This window comes from Drosophila mojavensis, unplaced genomic scaffold (assembly GCF_018153725.1).
Source record: "Drosophila mojavensis isolate 15081-1352.22 unplaced genomic scaffold, ASM1815372v1 contig_36, whole genome shotgun sequence".
NCBI lineage: Eukaryota > Metazoa > Arthropoda > Insecta > Diptera > Drosophilidae > Drosophila > Drosophila mojavensis.
In genome coordinates this window covers 1,115,550-1,132,014 of record NW_025318858.1, presented here as the reverse complement: position 1 = coordinate 1,132,014, position 16,465 = coordinate 1,115,550, and the positions used below count along the sequence as shown (strand labels likewise).

The window sequence follows — 16,465 nt, the reverse complement described above, 5'->3', positions numbered from 1 at the left end:
ATACATCGATAAAGTGTTGGCTGTGCGATGAGCGCCGCTAAGTGTTGCGATTGATTTTGACGGGGGTTTGCTAGAAGCACTAACCACAGAAGTAAATAATGTTTCTTTAGAATTGTTTGTAAATACTATAAATTAATGTGTATATTCAAAGTGCCGAGTCAAATAGATGCAATGTTTAATAAAAAAGTGCCTATCACATTCAATTGAAAAGCCAGTATGTGTGCATAGGACGAACAGCTGGTAAGCTGAAATGAAAATTGCTTGTAGTGTATGAATAAAATATGTTTATGTATATATTTGTGTATTTCAGGTTACGCAAAGCCCATTGATCGGGTTCATTAGAGTTCATAGAATTGACTTTTTGGCTATTACGTGAGTCGGCAATCGCTTAGACTCTCAAGTGCTATACAAAACAGAAGCAGCTGCCAGAGTGTGTATGCGTGTATGAGCTGGGTGTATGTGTGTCTGTAACGCTCCCAGCCTCCAAGAGCAAGAAGGCAAACAAATAATCTCTCAGTGTGCGTCTGTCGAGCAAACAAGAAGCAACAGACGGAGGATTGTCATATAAAGAAATAATCTCAGCTGTCCGTGCCATAGTCTGTGCGTGTGTGTGTATGTGCAGGGTATATCCAAGTACAATGGCCCGTTTAACATGTTTGCCAATTCTGCTGTGCATCATTGGAGCCTTGGCTCTGGTTGGACCTATGCCCGCCAATGGCGCCGTTGCCAACAGTCACAAGCACGAGAAGCATCTGAGCAAGGAACGGGTAAAGGACGGCAGCTATGTGCCCAGGGATGCGCATCATCACAACGATCAGGGCGAACACAATGTGGAGTTTGATCATGAGGCCATCATAGGTTGGTAAACGCACAAGAAACCTCAATGCCTACTAATGTTTTGTTTATAGCACGCACAAACAGTTGTTTATATGAGGAATATGTGTATACCCTGTAGTCATTAAAAAGTGTGTAGAGTGTGGTTTGATAGAATATGGTGAAATTATGCTAAGCATATTAATGGAGAGGAACTGGGCTAGCTACATGGTAGACACACTTATATTGGTTTGAGTTTATATTGTGAAAATATGTATACCTTGTAACAATCGTAATTGTATACTGAAGGGTAACTGTTAGTCCAGCAAAGTTTTTATATTTGGCGCAATAAATTATGTTTCATATTTTCATACCCTGTATACGATTAAAATGTGTGCGGGCATTATAGGTGGTAGTTTTAAGACATTTTATATGCATATATAGTATATGTATTGAATGATTACTCTCTGGTTAATTATGATTATTAATTTTGTCTATACTCTGCAGCGGTGTAACCATCAAAAAGTAGAGTCTGGCTACAGGGTAGCTCTTTTGTGAGAATATTCTCTATAGGTCATTAAAAGTTTACTTCACGGTACATTAGTAATCCAGAAACTTTTTATTTGTATAATATACACCCATTGAGAATGGAATTCAGGGTATATTGTTTACTGCAAATGTATAAGCTCGATATATTATATATATATTCTTAATCAGGACACTGAGTCGAGACAGATATGTCTGTCTAGCCGTCTAATAAACCACAAGCGTCGAATGCTTGAACTTCCAGCTCTGCGTTGGCTTCAGGGTATCTTATAGTCGGGCACGCCCTATTATATCGCACTTGTTTTTTAATATTTTAGACTTTTTGTGTGCGCACGTTTTATGCGTTTTGTGAATTAATTAGACTGTTTCCTAAAGCATATACATAAATATATTTCATATATTCCTATTTGCATTTGCAGGCAATACAAAAGAGGCTCAAGAATTTGATACCCTCTCGCCGGAAGAATCGAAGCGACGTCTGGCCATACTCATCAAGATGATGGACTTGAATAATGATGAATATATTGATCGTCATGAATTGAAAGCTTGGATTTTAAGGTCCTTTAAGTGAGTGTTGTTTGTTGATTAACCAAACGCTTAAAAGCTAACCCAAAGCTGAAGCCTAAGCATGATCGATGTGATGTATAGAACTATCCTTAATAATTGTGTAGAAATATATTTTTAATTTGTATAGAATAATATATAAATATTCAATTTATTGCATAGGAAACTCTCAGAGGAGGAAGCGGCGGATCGTTTTGAGGAAATTGATCAAGATTTGGATGATAAAATTACATGGAAGGAATACTTGCAGGACACCTATTCCATGGAGGATGAGAACTTCAAGAAGGAGCTCATTGACTTCGATAGCTATGAGGAGGAGCAAAAGATGATCAAACAGGATAAGGAAATGTTCCATGCAGCCGACACGAACAAGGATGGTGTGCTGAATCAGGAGGAATATGTTCTTTTCCAAAATCCTGAAGAGCATCCACAAATGTTGCCCATTCTGTTGGAGCATACGATGCAGGACAAGGATCTGAATCATGATGGCAAAATTGAATTCCAAGAGTTTGTCGGCCAAGCAGCCACGCATCATGACAAGGAGTGGTTAATAGCGGAGAAGGATCGATTTGATAAGGATTACGATACAAATGGCGATGGAGCTCTGACTGGCAATGAGGTGATATGATTGATAAGGAATGATGAAGATATGGATTGGACTGATACATAGAATAGTAAAGAGAGAAGATATAGATTAAGTAAAATTTTCGTTACAAATCAAATACAGTCTTAAGGATAAACTATATAGAATATGTAGTGCAGAATTGTTTGAGTATTGATGTCTGAATCACAGACAGTTAAATCTGAGGTCATTTACTAGCTGGACAGATATTGTAACTCCATATAATTAATGCGCTTCTAAAATGCTTTCAGGTGCTCTCTTGGATTGTGCCCAGCAATACGGCCATCGCGGATGATGAGGTCGATCATTTGTTTGTCTCCACCGATGAAGATCACGACGATCGTTTGTCCTATCTGGAAATTCTGAATAACTACGATACATTTGTTGGCAGCGAGGCCACTGATTATGGCGATCATTTACAGAACATACATCATCTTACCGATGAACTGTAAAAGAACAAAAGATTATTTTACGAATTTAATTAGATAAATCTCTGTGCTTAGAATTTTTGTATTTTTTATTCATTTAGTTAGTTAAATTTAAATTGATGTACTAATTCATGTGACATACATAATTCAGATATACATGTATACCCTTGTATTTAAAAGTTTTCAATTTACTTTACACACGATCATAGTAATTTATATAGACACCAAAAAAATATTTATATGTATATGAGAAGCTACAAATATGAAAATACATAAAAATAATTTTTACTAAATTATTTGTCTGTTTTGTGTTTAAGTACTTAAGCTCTTAAAATTCTATAAATATTTATATGTATATATATATATATATACGCACTTAAGTGGTATTTATATATATCTGGATAAATATATATCTAGATGTATCTATTTATCTTATTAAGTGAACTTTTGCTGTATCTCATTTTGGTTTTTGCACATTTTGACTAGAATTTGTTAAAGTTTGCAACTGAATTAATTACTTAATACATAATTTTGTATAATAATTTATAAACATTTGCTTAACATTAATAAGCTGACTAGCCAATAATTTATACAGAATGTTTTGGGTGCAGCTTTCTCTCTTTGACTAGATTTCACACTCGTAGCAAAAAATACATTTTTTTTACATAATTTATAGGGTTCACTTAGATCAAAGCTTATGTTATTTAAGCTATATATATCTGTTTTTAAGTATTTCTAATTTTTATTCATTTACTTTTCCTTGCTGCCCTTTGACTTATATCACAAATATTGCACCTAATTGGCCTATTCATTGGGAAACATTTTAGCTAGGGAACAAAACAAAACAGAACAGAAAACAATGAAATTTATCGAAAATATATAATATACAGATATTATGTATATATATACATATATATTTATATATGCCGATATATACATATTTACATATATATATAGTATGTATCAAAAACTTGCTGACTTTAAAACTTGAGATTTGCGCATAGAAACAACTTGCATTTGTCCACAACATATATATTGCATGTATATCGTACAGCTGTACAGTGAGCCCTCAAATTATGGCACATATGTTCGAGTTTCACGGGCATCGTCATTATCATTCGTCATTCGTCATTCGTCATTCTTCATTCTAAATCAGATCATAGTTGATCATGCACATCTTCTCCTCATCCACCTATGGAACATAGCTTATCATAGATATATATAGACTATTTGCATAGACCAACACCTAGCCAATTATCATCTAACTCCTAGAAACCACATAATATATCATAGTTGTCTACCTGGCGCAATGGCTCCTTGTCATCGATCACCTCGCACAGGTAGTCGCTGATGGACTGTGGCAGCTTCAGCTTCTCTACATCGCCGATTGTGTGCAATCTTCGCATGATCACCGCTCGACAACGATCCTGCAGATTGACGAATTCCTGGCGGGCGCACTTGAGAGTCATTTCCGTTTTGGCTGCGGTGGAGCAGACAATGGGATAGAGAGGTTCGGTTACCTACAGTGAAATATATCAATATATGTATATTATTTATACAGTAGAGAATATTCTGGAATTGACTGGGAATTAACAATATCCCAACTAAGACAACTAGACGACTGTATCGTGCATAGCTCACCTTGTCTAGATCTCTGAATGCCACGCCCAGGCATTTGCCATCCTTATAGTAGGTCAATGTGCCCTCGATGCCATCGAAGAGAATGCCAATTTGTGTGGGATGATTTTCGCGGAAGCGTTTTGTATATAGAAGTGCCACGCCCTTGTGCCAGAGAACGCCTTCAAGCGAAATAGATGAAAAGGATATTGGATATATAGATATTTGATGATCCTGTTCTATACAGTGGGTACTCACCCTTGTGGGACAGTCCCCACCCATGCTCGTTCTCGCCGAGCATGTTGCGAAAGGCGTTGGCATGGAGCCGGCAGTTTTTGGTGCCGATGCCGAACATGATCGAGGTGCCGAAGACTCGCTGTGAGACATGCAGCTCCCAATAGTAACGGCCGTTATTCAAGGGTCGTTTGCCCTGAATGCCAGCCGTGCCCTTGCTCCAATTGGGATGGAAGTGAACTGTGCGAAAGTTGGGTCCACTGAGGACCACCTCCTTGGACCGATTTCGCTTGCTCCACGTCCAATCGTCTTCGGTGCCATGCCCCAGGGGACCGGACGATAGTTCCGTTAGCGTGTGCTGTACCGAGTTCTTCTCCTGCATCAGTAATTCACAGCGGTGCTGATGCTGTTGGTTGTGCTGTTGGTGGTGCTGTTGGTGGTGCTGGTGTTGGTGTTGGTGTTGGTGTTGGTGTTGGTGCTGTTGTCGTCGACGTCGCAACGGCTGCTGAACCTGCAGCTGCAGTTGTTGTTGCTCCCATTCAAAGCTCGACATTACGCAAACGACTTTTATAATCGATCTTACAGCTGGGTGTCAATATTGACAAACGTAAAAGATTCACAGCAAATTTGTAAACAATAGACCTCCTCGAGACGCAGCCTACCTGATTTTGACGAGAGTTTTTTCAAGACTCAATGGTCTACCAGCTAAGTCAACGCCTTCTACACCTGGTGTCTATTTTGATGTGAAGTAGCTTAGGCCCGATTGTCCGTTGAGATGCTCATGCTGCTTCCCCTTATCTAAGGCGGTCGAGAAGTATCCTACGCCTTCGCCTCCGTCTTTTGTTAGGTGACTGCCAATGAGGTCTTGCCGCTGCTTGTGTCTAAAGAGCTCTTATTGAGTTGGATCTGCTCTAGAGATGACTCGTTATCAAGTGATTAATCGATTCCAGCTCTGCTTCCTGCTCCTGTTCCTGCTCGACCTCCTGCCGCTCTTCCTGCAATTGCTCTTGCTCCTCCTCCTCCTCCTGCAGATAGCTGTACGTGTCCTCTTGCAAATTGGATGCCAATGAGCCGTATCCGCTGCTCAAGGAGCTGCTGCTGCCTCGACTATATTGTCTATAGTTGATGGGATAAGTGCTCCTTGGCTCCAGGCTGCGTTTCAGCTCCCTGCGTATTCGGCGCTGCTGCTTGTAGTCCTGCTCGTCGCCACGCCTCTGTGTGTGCAGCTGCAAGTGGAAATGGTGCCGACAATAGCCTTGCGGACTGTGGGCACAAAAGCGACAAGCCTCCAGATTGAGACCCGCTCCGAGTGGCAGAATTGGCTCCAAGAGGCGACGCTTTTGCTTTCGCTTCGTTTGCTCCAGCTCCTGGTTCTCGAGATGCTGCAGTGCCTTACGATCGCCCACCGTTTCGGCCAACTCCTGGATCACACGGACGTTCCGGGGAAAGCATCGGTCGTGAATGCGGAGCACCAAACGTTGGCAAAAGAGGCACAGCGATTGGAAGAGCAATAGCAAAACGATAATCATATAGACTGAAGTTTATGGGGGTTGTCTGCCTCTATCTCTCTCTCTCTCCCTCACTCTCTCACTCTGTGTGTAGGAGTTGCTAGATTGCCCACTCGTTGTGCAGGGCTTCTCCTGGTCCCTCTCTGTTTGCGACTTCCGGAACTTCCTTGCCGTTCATTCAGCTCCAATTGGAACTACGCGTTTTTGCACTTTCCAAACTTTATCACTTGCCTTACATTTTAATTACAATTTTGTCAATATATATATATTGCTTGCAGCTTTTATCCTCCTCTTTGTTCCTTCTTTATTTTTGTGTTTTCTTCTCCAGCTGTTTGGCTGTAATTCCCAACCGCTCTCGCTGAGTTCTTTTGCTGTTCTGCTCGATTTTCCAATTTGAATTTGTAAAAGCTACCCCTATTTTCACACAGCTGGAACGTTTCTATATGCTTTGTTTCTTTTTTATTTTTTTCCACCACCAATTGGAATTTAGCAGAGTATACGGGGTAGTATCAGCAGAGTACCTTTATGTAACACACAGGTAAAGGCAGTTGATTCATTAGGGATTATAAATTAATATTTAGCATAATTTATTTTTATAAATGGACGTCAGGCCGAGAACTGACTCTGGAAATTGGGTTTATATAATTTGGAAAGAAAGCTGAAATAGATTACTATTTCTATTGAACTTATAAAATTTATAAATATTCTAAATATCTTTGAGACGTATTTTCACAAACCATTACGATATACATAGAGTATCTAATAGTCGCATACCTCCCGGCCACTGGCCTCTCATTGTTATTGTATGTGTGAGGGTCTACAGGCATATCATTATCATATGGTAACACGCGCCACCCTCTACCGCTGCTCCCTTTCTTGTAACTCTTATCGGGCAAACCCACCCCCCCCCACAATGGGCAGAGCCCCAACCCCTGTTTCAATCATGAAGGCTTCGACATGCGCACTTGTGCCCGAGTCGACAGACCAAGTGGTGAGTTTTCATCGAACATCGTGAAGTTTGAATAATTCGCGTCTTCAAAGCGTTCTCTTCGCCGCTTATTTTGTAGCCACAAACCACCCCATCCATACACACCTCCATTATCAGGTGATGCGAATCATCCCCTAGCTCAGTGATATGCAGATTAACTTTGAATATCGAAAATATCATCGAATTGCACATGAGATTGCTTATACTGATTGATTGACGGACTGATTGATGGACTACCTGACTTACTGATTGAATAATTGATTAAATGATCGCCTTAATGTATTCTACACTAAATGAGAATTCCATGGAGTAATGGAATAACTGATTTATTGATTCATTAATTGACTGAATGTAGATAAATCTGAAATATCATAATTATTTCTTTGATCGATGAAATTCAAAATAGAATTAGAATTGAAGAAGCTTTGTTTGTGGGTATATTTAGGTAATTGACTTATAATATAAATAAATATGGAAATTTAATGAATTAAGAAAAAATGTTTTTATTTATTTTATTCATTTGTTTTCTTGTTGTTTAATTAGGGCTTCGTTTTAGGCTCTAGCACAATGTTGAGTACGCAAAAATATAATTTTGAATATCGCATCATACAATTCCTTCACATCTCGACAACATATGGAAGATACAGATAAAGGAAACAAACAAGTGGGGATGTATTATTAAACGTTCTTTTCTTGTTTTACATATTACCAGGCTAGTTTATTTGTTGTTGTTGATTTACTTAACTTACTCGTAACTAAGAAGCAGCTTACATTGGTTTTCATTTATTTTTTGTTTTTTCTTTAAAAAAATGGCAGATACAAAAAATGGCAAACTCGCTCCACCCTAATCGGGGCGGACCTACACATACATATAGTTATATATATATTTCTTCTTTGGGTACTTTTTGTATATATTTGGTTAGTTGTTTGCTTTTAAGGAATTTGGTAGCAGTGTTGGTTCTAGTATGTGTGTTTGTGTATGCGTGTGTGTGTGTGTGTTTGTTGTTTTTGTTCGTTGGTATAGTTAAGGCATTACATTTAGATTAAAATTATTGGTGTGCGCTTTATGACGAGTTCTTCACACAGACTTGACACCTGGATACACGCGAAAGCAAATTGCCTGCTTTGAGCGTTTGCTGTTCGGGTTTGTTGAACTGATCGTTATCCTCTAGGGTAACCATCCAGAAGCTGGTCATTGTTTCATAGAAATGGCAGTGTCCCTTAGCTCCGTTGCACTCAATGAACGGAGTGGCACGGAAGTCCTCCAAGCAGGAGCCAGGCGATTGCAGGGCCTGACCACCGCCTCCATTACCCACAGCCGTGTGCTAGAGTGTTTTGAAGATCGATCAGTTTATGCTCAGACAATGTTTGGTCATAATTAGGTCGGACTTACCATGAGGAAGCTGTAGCCAATCCATAGTCCTTCCCAGCCATTGGGGCAGTTGGGTATCGCCAGCGACTGGCTGTGCACGGCAATGACATTCGCTGGTGCCTCGCAGACGACGCACCTTGAAATATATTTGCTAATCTCCTGGCTATTGACGGGCATCATGGGTATGGGCGCTGAGGTGGATAGCCAGAAGCTCTTATCGTTGCGCGATGCATAGTTGCAAACGTTGTTCTGTCCACAGGACATCACGGGCAATGTGGAGAAGCGTGGCACACAGGAGCCGGGCGAGCCCAAGTCTTGATTGTGTGCGTAGTCGTTGCCATCTACGTAGAGCAATGAGTAGCCCGTCCAGAGTTCTACATGTCCAGGAGCACACTGTGGCACCTGATCATTTTGGCTGTGGCGCGTTAGTAGTATGCCAGTGAGATAATCCTGTGCGCCAGAGCAGGGCAGACCGGGCTCACCCTTGAAGCCCATGGGACCGACCTCACCTTCTAGACCAATCAAACCTTGTTCACCGCGATCGCCTTTGAGGCCGGGTCGGCCAACGGGACCAGTCAAACCAATCGAGCCACGTTCACCTTTCTCGCCACGCTCGCCTTGAATACCAATAAGACCGCGTTCACCTTGTGGTCCACGGTCGCCCTTCTCGCCATCACGACCGGGACGACCAGGCTCGCCCTTAGGGCCGGGAGGAGGAATCATGCCAGGCTCGCCCTTCTCGCCGCGCAATCCAGGAAGACCATCGCGACCGTCACGACCCTTAGGCCCTGTGAAGCCTTTCTCGCCTGGGGCACCAGCTGGACCTGGATGGCCCGGCAAACCAGGAGCGCCAGTATCTCCCTTAAGACCAGTTAGGCCGTTTAAGCCAGGAGGACCGGGAGGTCCAGAGTTGCCCTTGTCACCCTTTTGGCCTTCCAAGCCGGGAAGGCCGCGATCACCCTTCATGCCTGGATAGCCAACGTCACCCTTTTCGCCTGTCGCGCCATCCATGCCAGCGATGCCATCGATGCCAGGAGGGCCAGTCAAACCACGTTCACCCTTGGGACCCATGGGACCAATTGGACCAGGCAAACCGACTAGACCAGCATTACCTGGCAAGCCGGCCAAGCCACGCTCACCCTTCATACCAGGCAAACCAGGAGCACCTGCAATTAAATATTTTCTTTTATATACAGCTCATTTTCAATGCATTTTTCAGTTTGGCACTTACCTGGGCGTCCATTTTTACCCGCACGTCCTGGTAGACCCTTCTCTCCCCGGACAACAGGTCCTGGAAAACCGCGTTCACCGGGCAAACCCATATCGCCCTTAGGTCCAGGCTCTCCAGCTAAGCCAGGAACGCCAGCTGGTCCTGTTAAGCCTCGTTCTCCCTTCTCGCCGGGGTAGCCAGCTGGGCCTTGGTTACCCTTGATACCTTGAAGTCCAGGCAAACCAGTCAAGCCTGGGCTGCCAGGCGTACCCTTTTCCCCTCTTAATGCAAACAGATCGACTTCAGCTGCTGGACCTCTGAGACCTTTTTCGCCCTTGTCGCCCTTCAAGCCAGGTGCTCCTTGGTAACCTGGCCTGCCCGGTAGACCCATTGCGCCTTTTAGTCCATCAACGCCTCCTGGACCACGCTCACCCTTGGCACCCTTAGCACCAGGATAGCCGATCGGTCCAGGACTACCTTGTGGTCCAGGCAAACCATCGCGGCCAGGAATTCCAGGATTGCCAGGCAGTCCAGAATTGCCCTTGTCACCCTTTGCACCAGGTGGTCCATTGAATCCACGGTCACCTTTCTCACCGGGCAGACCATCTTGTCCGTAGAGTCCATCACGTCCAGTATCACCCTTCTCGCCCTGTGGGCCTGGTCGACCGTGTACAGCAATTCCAGGTAAACCCTTCTCGCCTGGCAGTCCAGGGGCACCGGGTAAGCCATCTTGACCGCGCAATCCGGAGACACCGGGCTCGCCCTTTTGTCCCTTTTCGGAAGCGTCGCCCGGCTCTCCCTGAGGTCCATCAAAACCTGGAAGACCTTGGTTACCCTTCTCTCCGGGCAAACCATTCAAACCATCTTGTCCAGGCAAGCCACGTGGGCCCATGTCTCCCTTAACTCCCATCATACCGGGTGGTCCAGTCGGTCCTCGAGCGCCGGGCAGACCATCGTTGCCAGTCAAGCCACGTGCGCCTTTGTCACCCTTCATGCCTGAATGGAAAAGGTTGGAGATTTGTAAAAATAAGATATAATAGATTCAGTGTGTAACTACTTACCGGGAATTCCTGCAGGTCCAATTGGACCGCGTTTGCCGGGAGCACCAGCTAAGCCAGTTAAACCTTTAGGACCATCGTTGCCAGGTGCACCGCGTTCGCCCTTGCTACCAGGCATGCCAACGAGTCCAATACTGCCTGGCTCTCCCTTGGCACCATCACGACCTTGGACACCAGCAATGCCAGGTATACCAGGTGGGCCAGGACGACCTTCCGGACCGATTGGGCCAGGTTCTCCTTTCTGTCCAAGAGCGCCAGTGGCACCAGGTTGACCAGGGAAACCGGAATCACCCTTGTCTCCGGGATAGCCAGGATTGCCCATAGGCCCGATCATGCCAATGGCACCAACCGGACCGCGATCTCCCTTCTCGCCTGTCAAACCATCGCGACCTGCAGGACCGGGAGGACCAGCCACAGTAGCGCCTTGTTCACCCTTTTGTCCACGCTCGCCATAGCGACCAGGTGGTCCACGAAGTCCGTCCTTGCCATCGTTACCGGGCGCACCATATTGGCCTGGGTTTCCTTTCTCGCCGCGAGGTCCAGTAATACCACGAGGGCCAACCAAGCCAGGAGGACCTTGTGGACCTGTGTCACCCTTCTCACCGTTCCTGCCAATCTCGCCCTTCTGGCCCATTGGTCCGATCGGTCCAGGCATACCCGTAGGACCACGGTCGCCCTTGTTGCCTTTCATGGGTACTTTCAGTTCACTAGCCGCGCAAGTGCCGGGCTCGCCCTTCTGTCCTACATATCCAAGGCTACCCTTGTCACCTTTAGGTCCATCCACACCGGAGCGGCCAGGTTCTCCCTTGATGCTCTGTCCAGGGAAGCCATCAAAACCATCACGTCCACGTGCACCAGGAGCACCGTCTGTGCCCGGCTGGCCCATGTAACCCTTGTCGCCCTTGACACCCATTTCGCCTTTAGCACCAGGCAAGCCAGGTATTCCACTATCACCACGTTCGCCCTTAATGCCAGGAGCTCCTGGATATCCAGGGTCTCCCTTGGGGCCTTTCTCTGGGATGATTTGACTCAAGTTAACAAAAGCTGAGTTGCCAGGCTTTCCTGTTGCACCGGGTGCACCAGGCAAACCATCAAGGCCTTTCTCGCCAGGAGGTCCTGTTTGTCCAACAATGCCATCATCACCACGCTCGCCAGCATAGCCTCGTTCACCTGGTGGGCCACGAGGACCTGGGTTGCCTGGGATGCCATTCACACCACGCTCGCCTTTGTCTCCCTTAGCGCCGGGTGGGCATAGAGAACATTTGCCACCTGCATCACCTTTTGGACCCATGTCGCCTTTGTCACCGGGTATGCCAGGACGACCAGCATCACCCTGTGGGCCAGGAATACCTGCTGGACCGGGGGTACCAGGTCTGCCCAATTTCGAATCTCCGGGAACACCAGCATTGCCCTTATAGCCTCTTTCGCCTTTAGCGCCCTTCTGGCCGGGGAAACTATTGAGAGAAAGAACCGACACTCAACAGTAAGTCCAATTAGACGTAAGCTTTACATACCCATTGATTCCATCATCGCCTTTGGGGCCTTGAATGCCATAGCCGGGTAAGCCAGGCTCACCCTTTTGTCCGTCAAGTCCTGGAGGGCCGTTTTGGCCAATTGGTCCGACTGGACCCGGAGAGCCGACGAATCCAGGAATACCTTTTTCGCCCTTCTGTCCGGCAGGGCCTTCATTGCCAGGAATTCCAGGCAGACCAGGACCTCCTTTGGGACCCATGTAGCCTTGAGGTCCTTGAGGACCATCCATACCATTGAGACCTTGAGGGCCCGGGGGACCGCTATAGCCACGAGGTCCTTTGGGTCCTGGGGCGCCCGGCTGACCGCGTCCTCCGCCAGGAGGGCCTGCCGGACCAACCAAACCGCGTTCACCTGGTTTACCTGGTCGTCCTGGCTCACCCTTCATGCCGGGTAATCCAGGCAATCCATTTAGACCCGTCTCACCACGATCTCCCTTCTGTCCAGCAGGTCCTGTCGGTCCAAAGTTGCCTGGGCGACCCTACAAGATTATGGTATTATATTCGATACTACTTTTGTTTTGTTCTTCAAGGACTCACTCGATCTCCTACGAAGCCAGGCACACCCTTTTCACCCTTTGGTCCATCAAGTCCAGGCTCACCAGCGGGTCCAAGTCCACCCTTCTCGCCCATATAACCCATTTCACCTTTCTGGCCAACATCGCCGCGCTGTCCCATAACAGTATCGGAACCATGAACAGGAAGCTTGGGAGCTGGATCTCCTTTCTCGCCCTTGTCACCTTTCTCGCCGGGCATAGCTGTGGCAAAGCATGCAGCGCCCTTCTCACCCTTGATACCGCGATCACCTCGCGGTCCAGGAGGTCCATAAGGTCCTGTATCGCCACGTTGACCTTTCTCGCCGCGTTCTCCTTCGGGTCCGGGGGCGCCAGAGCGTCCAGCAAAACCGGGCTCACCTTTCTCACCTTTGGCATAGTCACCATTCTCTTTAGCTGGTTCACCTTTCTCGCCCTTGGGACCAGGTCCGCCGGTGTAGCCGCGAGGACCAACCATACCGGACAGGCCTGGAAGACCTGGCAAACCAGCGGTGCCATCGCAACCATCCTTGCCATTGAGACCTGGTGCACCAGGATTTCCCGCTGGGCCTTGGACGCCAGCAACGCCTGGCAGACCGGGAATACCGCGTGATCCTCGCTCACCCTTCTGACCTCTTGCTCCAAATGGACCCGGATCACCCTTCTGACCTTTGTCACCGGGCGGACCCTCTGGTCCCGCATAACCTTGCAGACCCTTCGGTCCAGTCTGACCCTCGGGTCCGGGCAGACCACGATTACCCTTCTCGGCAATACACTTGGGCACGCAGCCCGCATACCCAGCAGTGCAGTTCTTTGGCAAAGGTGCGCCACGCTGAATACTCGCCGAATCTACAATATCGTAACTTTCATCGATGGAAAACGTATCTCTAGGATCATCTCGTGTATGGTGACGTAGCGACTCATGGATAGAGCCAGTCGCACCGGGATTCGTCCAAAATTGCTGTAACAAAATATAATATTTACGCGAAATAGAACAATTAAATTGTTTAACATTTGCTTACAGCATTTGTACCAACTAATGCTCCAGCAATTACAGCGGCGAACAGCAGCCTGAAAAATAAATGAGTATCATATTATCAGTGGTATGCGTTATGGTATATGGTATGACGATACATGTACACGTATATGAACTAAAACTAAATAATAAGTAAACTTAATTAATTCAAAAAAGATGTAATAAATCGTAACTTTAATTTTAATAAATAATAATTTAAATTTTGGTATCCTTACAATACTATATAGATTTCGGATACCCCAACTGTAAATTATTACTTTTATGATTCTCTAAGCATAGTGGATATAGTGTCGAACTAATACACTGTTATTGTGAATGAAAATCTAGATAAAAGCTTAAAAAGCACTTATATACATACATAAATATTTATTGTATATATGAATACATTTAAGTTAATTAATTGGCCAAATCTTATGTTCCATTTAATAACGTTTCGATTCATACACAAAAAAATAATTTTCAAGTCGCTTATCTTGCACAAGAGCATGTGCCTATATATGTGTGCATGTGTGTGCGCGCATGTTAAAGAGAGCGCGTTAAGCGTTAAGAGCAGCGCTGCTTAAGAGAGCAGCAGCAGCGACGAGCGATTGTGTGCGTAAGCTGTGCACATATTTGACAGGCACTGAGCGGCATGAGCAATTCACAGTTTAGAAGCCACTGATAGCTCATAGAATTTTGGGCAAGCATTTTAAATTGAACTTTGAATGAATTTAGACTTGTGTAGAATTTTATTTTTCATTTTTTTAGTTGTTCCTTTTCAGTCGTGTAATATAGTTACTTACCGCTTCCAATGGGGCAACATGATGCCCTTTGCACTCTGGCTGCTCAGTTATGTCCTGCTGTCCTTGATCGACTTAAAATTATGTTTTGCCGTCGCTTGGCCTGCAAGAGGCAGAAAAGTATGCACTATAAAATGATGTATTATTATGGAAAAATATTAAGAAACGTCTTTTTTGCTGTGTGAATGGCCAAAAGTTGTTTTATAACTTCTTTTTACAGTATTTGGGTATATTTGATTCTTTTCTTTTTTTTTTTTTAATGTAAGTTCAAGTAGCGCGGTACAGTTTTAAAGTCACTGTTTTAGGTTAAACTGAAGGAACGCTCCAAATAAAATATTTATCAATTTTTATTAATTTTTATTATTATATATATCTTATGCATTTATAAATCGGAAACGTTTCGATTTGATTTGATTTGATTGTAATATAATTTTTATTTTTGGTTCGGTTTTCTGCTCCTGCTTACTGAAAGAAAAGTGATCCAACTTAATGGATCGACTGGAGCGTACTGAACGAATCACACAGCAGCGAGAGCGCGAGCTGCACACAGCACAGCACAGCCAGCAGGCGAGTTAAGACTAAAAGACAGAAGCAAGCAGCCTACTTACTCGAGAAGACGAAACACGACTAATTATAGTATAAGCTTCCATCCAACCAAAAACCCAATGCACGACCAATGCACGATCGGCGAGCCGAGTGGGCTGGGCGAAGAGCGACGAGCGCCAAATGCCGTTCGGCTCACGTACACTATCCGTGTCGTCTGTGTGAACTGGGCGTCTGTGTGTGAGTGTGTGCGTGTGCGGAGCATGTGGAACGGATGGGTGAAGCAACAACAACAACAACAACAACGAAATGAGCCAGCTAACCCAACTGGAATATAAATATGAATGAAACTGGGCGATAAGTTTGAAACTAAGTCGGCTACTTAACTTAGTTGTTGTTCTTTGTTCTTTGCCATAGCAAATGCTCATTGAAAATGTATTGTTTACAAAAGGGGTATACGGGAAGTGGAAGTGGAAGTGGATATGGGAAAATAAATTAGTAATATACTATGACAAATGGAATGGGACTTCCCCTTAAACGAACATTGACAAATTTAATATGCAATGTTCTCTTATAGGAGGACTCTCTTGTTGATAGCTAATCAAGCTCTGCAATAATTGGGATATATTGATTTTAAATAAACTTCCAATGGGACATCCCTAAGGCCCTTTTGACTTCTTGTTGCGAGGGTATTTTCGAGTCAGTCGTTCAATACTATTCTTTTGGAGTGGATCGATATGAGCTAAGATTCCACTTACAGCATTTCCAGCTGAAGCTGCTTGCTTGCCTTTGCCTTTACTCCCCCTTTCGAACACCTACTGTGGCGGCGACAACTTGAATCACATTTGGGGCTGATAGCTGATAGCCCAATTGGAAAGATCGGGTACATGAGTTCCGCTATTGCTATTGCCATTGAAGTTCTGATTAGGGCTCGATCCGGCATGACTTGAGCATCGTGTGCTTGATTTGAAGTCCTGCTTGTGAATACACTGCGAGAAATAGATACAAGCTAAATATATATAAAATATTTTCTATTGACTTTAGATATTTTAAGATTTGAATTTTATAAAATAATATAATATAAC

The 16,465-nt window shown here is 44.7% G+C and overlaps 4 protein-coding genes across 4 annotated transcripts; 1 reads left to right on the top strand and 3 right to left on the bottom strand.

Annotated features, from left to right (window-relative positions):
* The first annotated feature begins 22 nt into the window (after positions 1–22).
* LOC6575668 (reticulocalbin-2) lies at positions 23–3,266 on the top strand. The gene is made up of 6 exons (XM_044008902.1): positions 23–91; positions 152–240; positions 311–858; positions 1,779–1,926; positions 2,086–2,542; positions 2,797–3,266. The coding sequence occupies exons 3-6, from the start codon at positions 615–617 to the stop codon at positions 2,995–2,997; spliced, it is 1,050 nt and encodes a 349-aa protein (XP_043864837.1). The 5' UTR covers positions 23–91; positions 152–240; positions 311–614; the 3' UTR covers positions 2,998–3,266.
* On the bottom strand, positions 3,045–5,578 carry LOC6575667 (SPRY domain-containing SOCS box protein 3). Its single transcript, XM_044008903.1, has 5 exons — positions 5,487–5,578; positions 4,849–5,409; positions 4,615–4,772; positions 4,275–4,493; positions 3,045–4,165 (listed from the first exon to the last, which is right to left on the bottom strand). Exons 2-5 carry the CDS (start codon positions 5,375–5,377, stop codon positions 4,121–4,123), a joined length of 951 nt encoding a protein of 316 aa, XP_043864838.1. The 5' UTR covers positions 5,378–5,409; positions 5,487–5,578; the 3' UTR covers positions 3,045–4,120.
* A 118-nt stretch (positions 5,579–5,696) lies between these two features.
* LOC6575666 (alpha-protein kinase 1) lies at positions 5,697–6,723 on the bottom strand. The gene has a single exon (XM_002001639.4). It carries the CDS (start codon positions 6,351–6,353, stop codon positions 5,736–5,738), a length of 618 nt encoding a protein of 205 aa, XP_002001675.1. The 5' UTR covers positions 6,354–6,723; the 3' UTR covers positions 5,697–5,735.
* Positions 6,724–7,807: 1,084 nt separating this feature from the next.
* Positions 7,808–15,414, bottom strand: LOC6575665 (collagen alpha-1(IV) chain). Its single transcript, XM_002001638.4, has 9 exons — positions 15,304–15,414; positions 14,841–14,940; positions 14,045–14,093; positions 13,030–13,983; positions 12,475–12,971; positions 10,964–12,414; positions 9,924–10,898; positions 8,714–9,858; positions 7,808–8,645 (listed from the first exon to the last, which is right to left on the bottom strand). Exons 2-9 carry the CDS (start codon positions 14,858–14,860, stop codon positions 8,385–8,387), a joined length of 5,352 nt encoding a protein of 1,783 aa, XP_002001674.2. The 5' UTR covers positions 14,861–14,940; positions 15,304–15,414; the 3' UTR covers positions 7,808–8,384.
* Between the last annotated feature and the right edge of the window lie 1,051 nt (positions 15,415–16,465).

Coding starts and splice junctions, on each gene's coding strand:
- LOC6575667 (XM_044008903.1), bottom strand. CDS start 5,377: ATGTCGAGCTTTGAATGGGAGCAACAACAACTGCAGCTGCAGGTTCAG. Junction 4,773..4,848: donor GTGGGGACTGTCCCACAAGG/GTGAGTACCCAC, acceptor TTTCGCTTGAAG/GCGTTCTCTGGCACAAGGGC. Junction 4,494..4,614: donor CATTCAGAGATCTAGACAAG/GTGAGCTATGCA, acceptor ATTTCACTGTAG/GTAACCGAACCTCTCTATCC.
- LOC6575666 (XM_002001639.4), bottom strand. CDS start 6,353: ATGATTATCGTTTTGCTATTGCTCTTCCAATCGCTGTGCCTCTTTTGC.
- LOC6575665 (XM_002001638.4), bottom strand. CDS start 14,860: ATGTTGCCCCATTGGAAGCG. Junction 12,972..13,029: donor CTGGCTTCGTAGGAGATCGA/GTGAGTCCTTGA, acceptor ATAATCTTGTAG/GGTCGCCCAGGCAACTTTGG. Junction 9,859..9,923: donor GGGTAAAAATGGACGCCCAG/GTAAGTGCCAAA, acceptor ATTTAATTGCAG/GTGCTCCTGGTTTGCCTGGT.
- LOC6575668 (XM_044008902.1), top strand. CDS start 615: ATGTGCAGGGTATATCCAAGTACAATGGCCCGTTTAACATGTTTGCCA. Junction 859..1,778: donor TGATCATGAGGCCATCATAG/GTTGGTAAACGC, acceptor TTGCATTTGCAG/GCAATACAAAAGAGGCTCAA. Junction 1,927..2,085: donor TGGATTTTAAGGTCCTTTAA/GTGAGTGTTGTT, acceptor TTTATTGCATAG/GAAACTCTCAGAGGAGGAAG.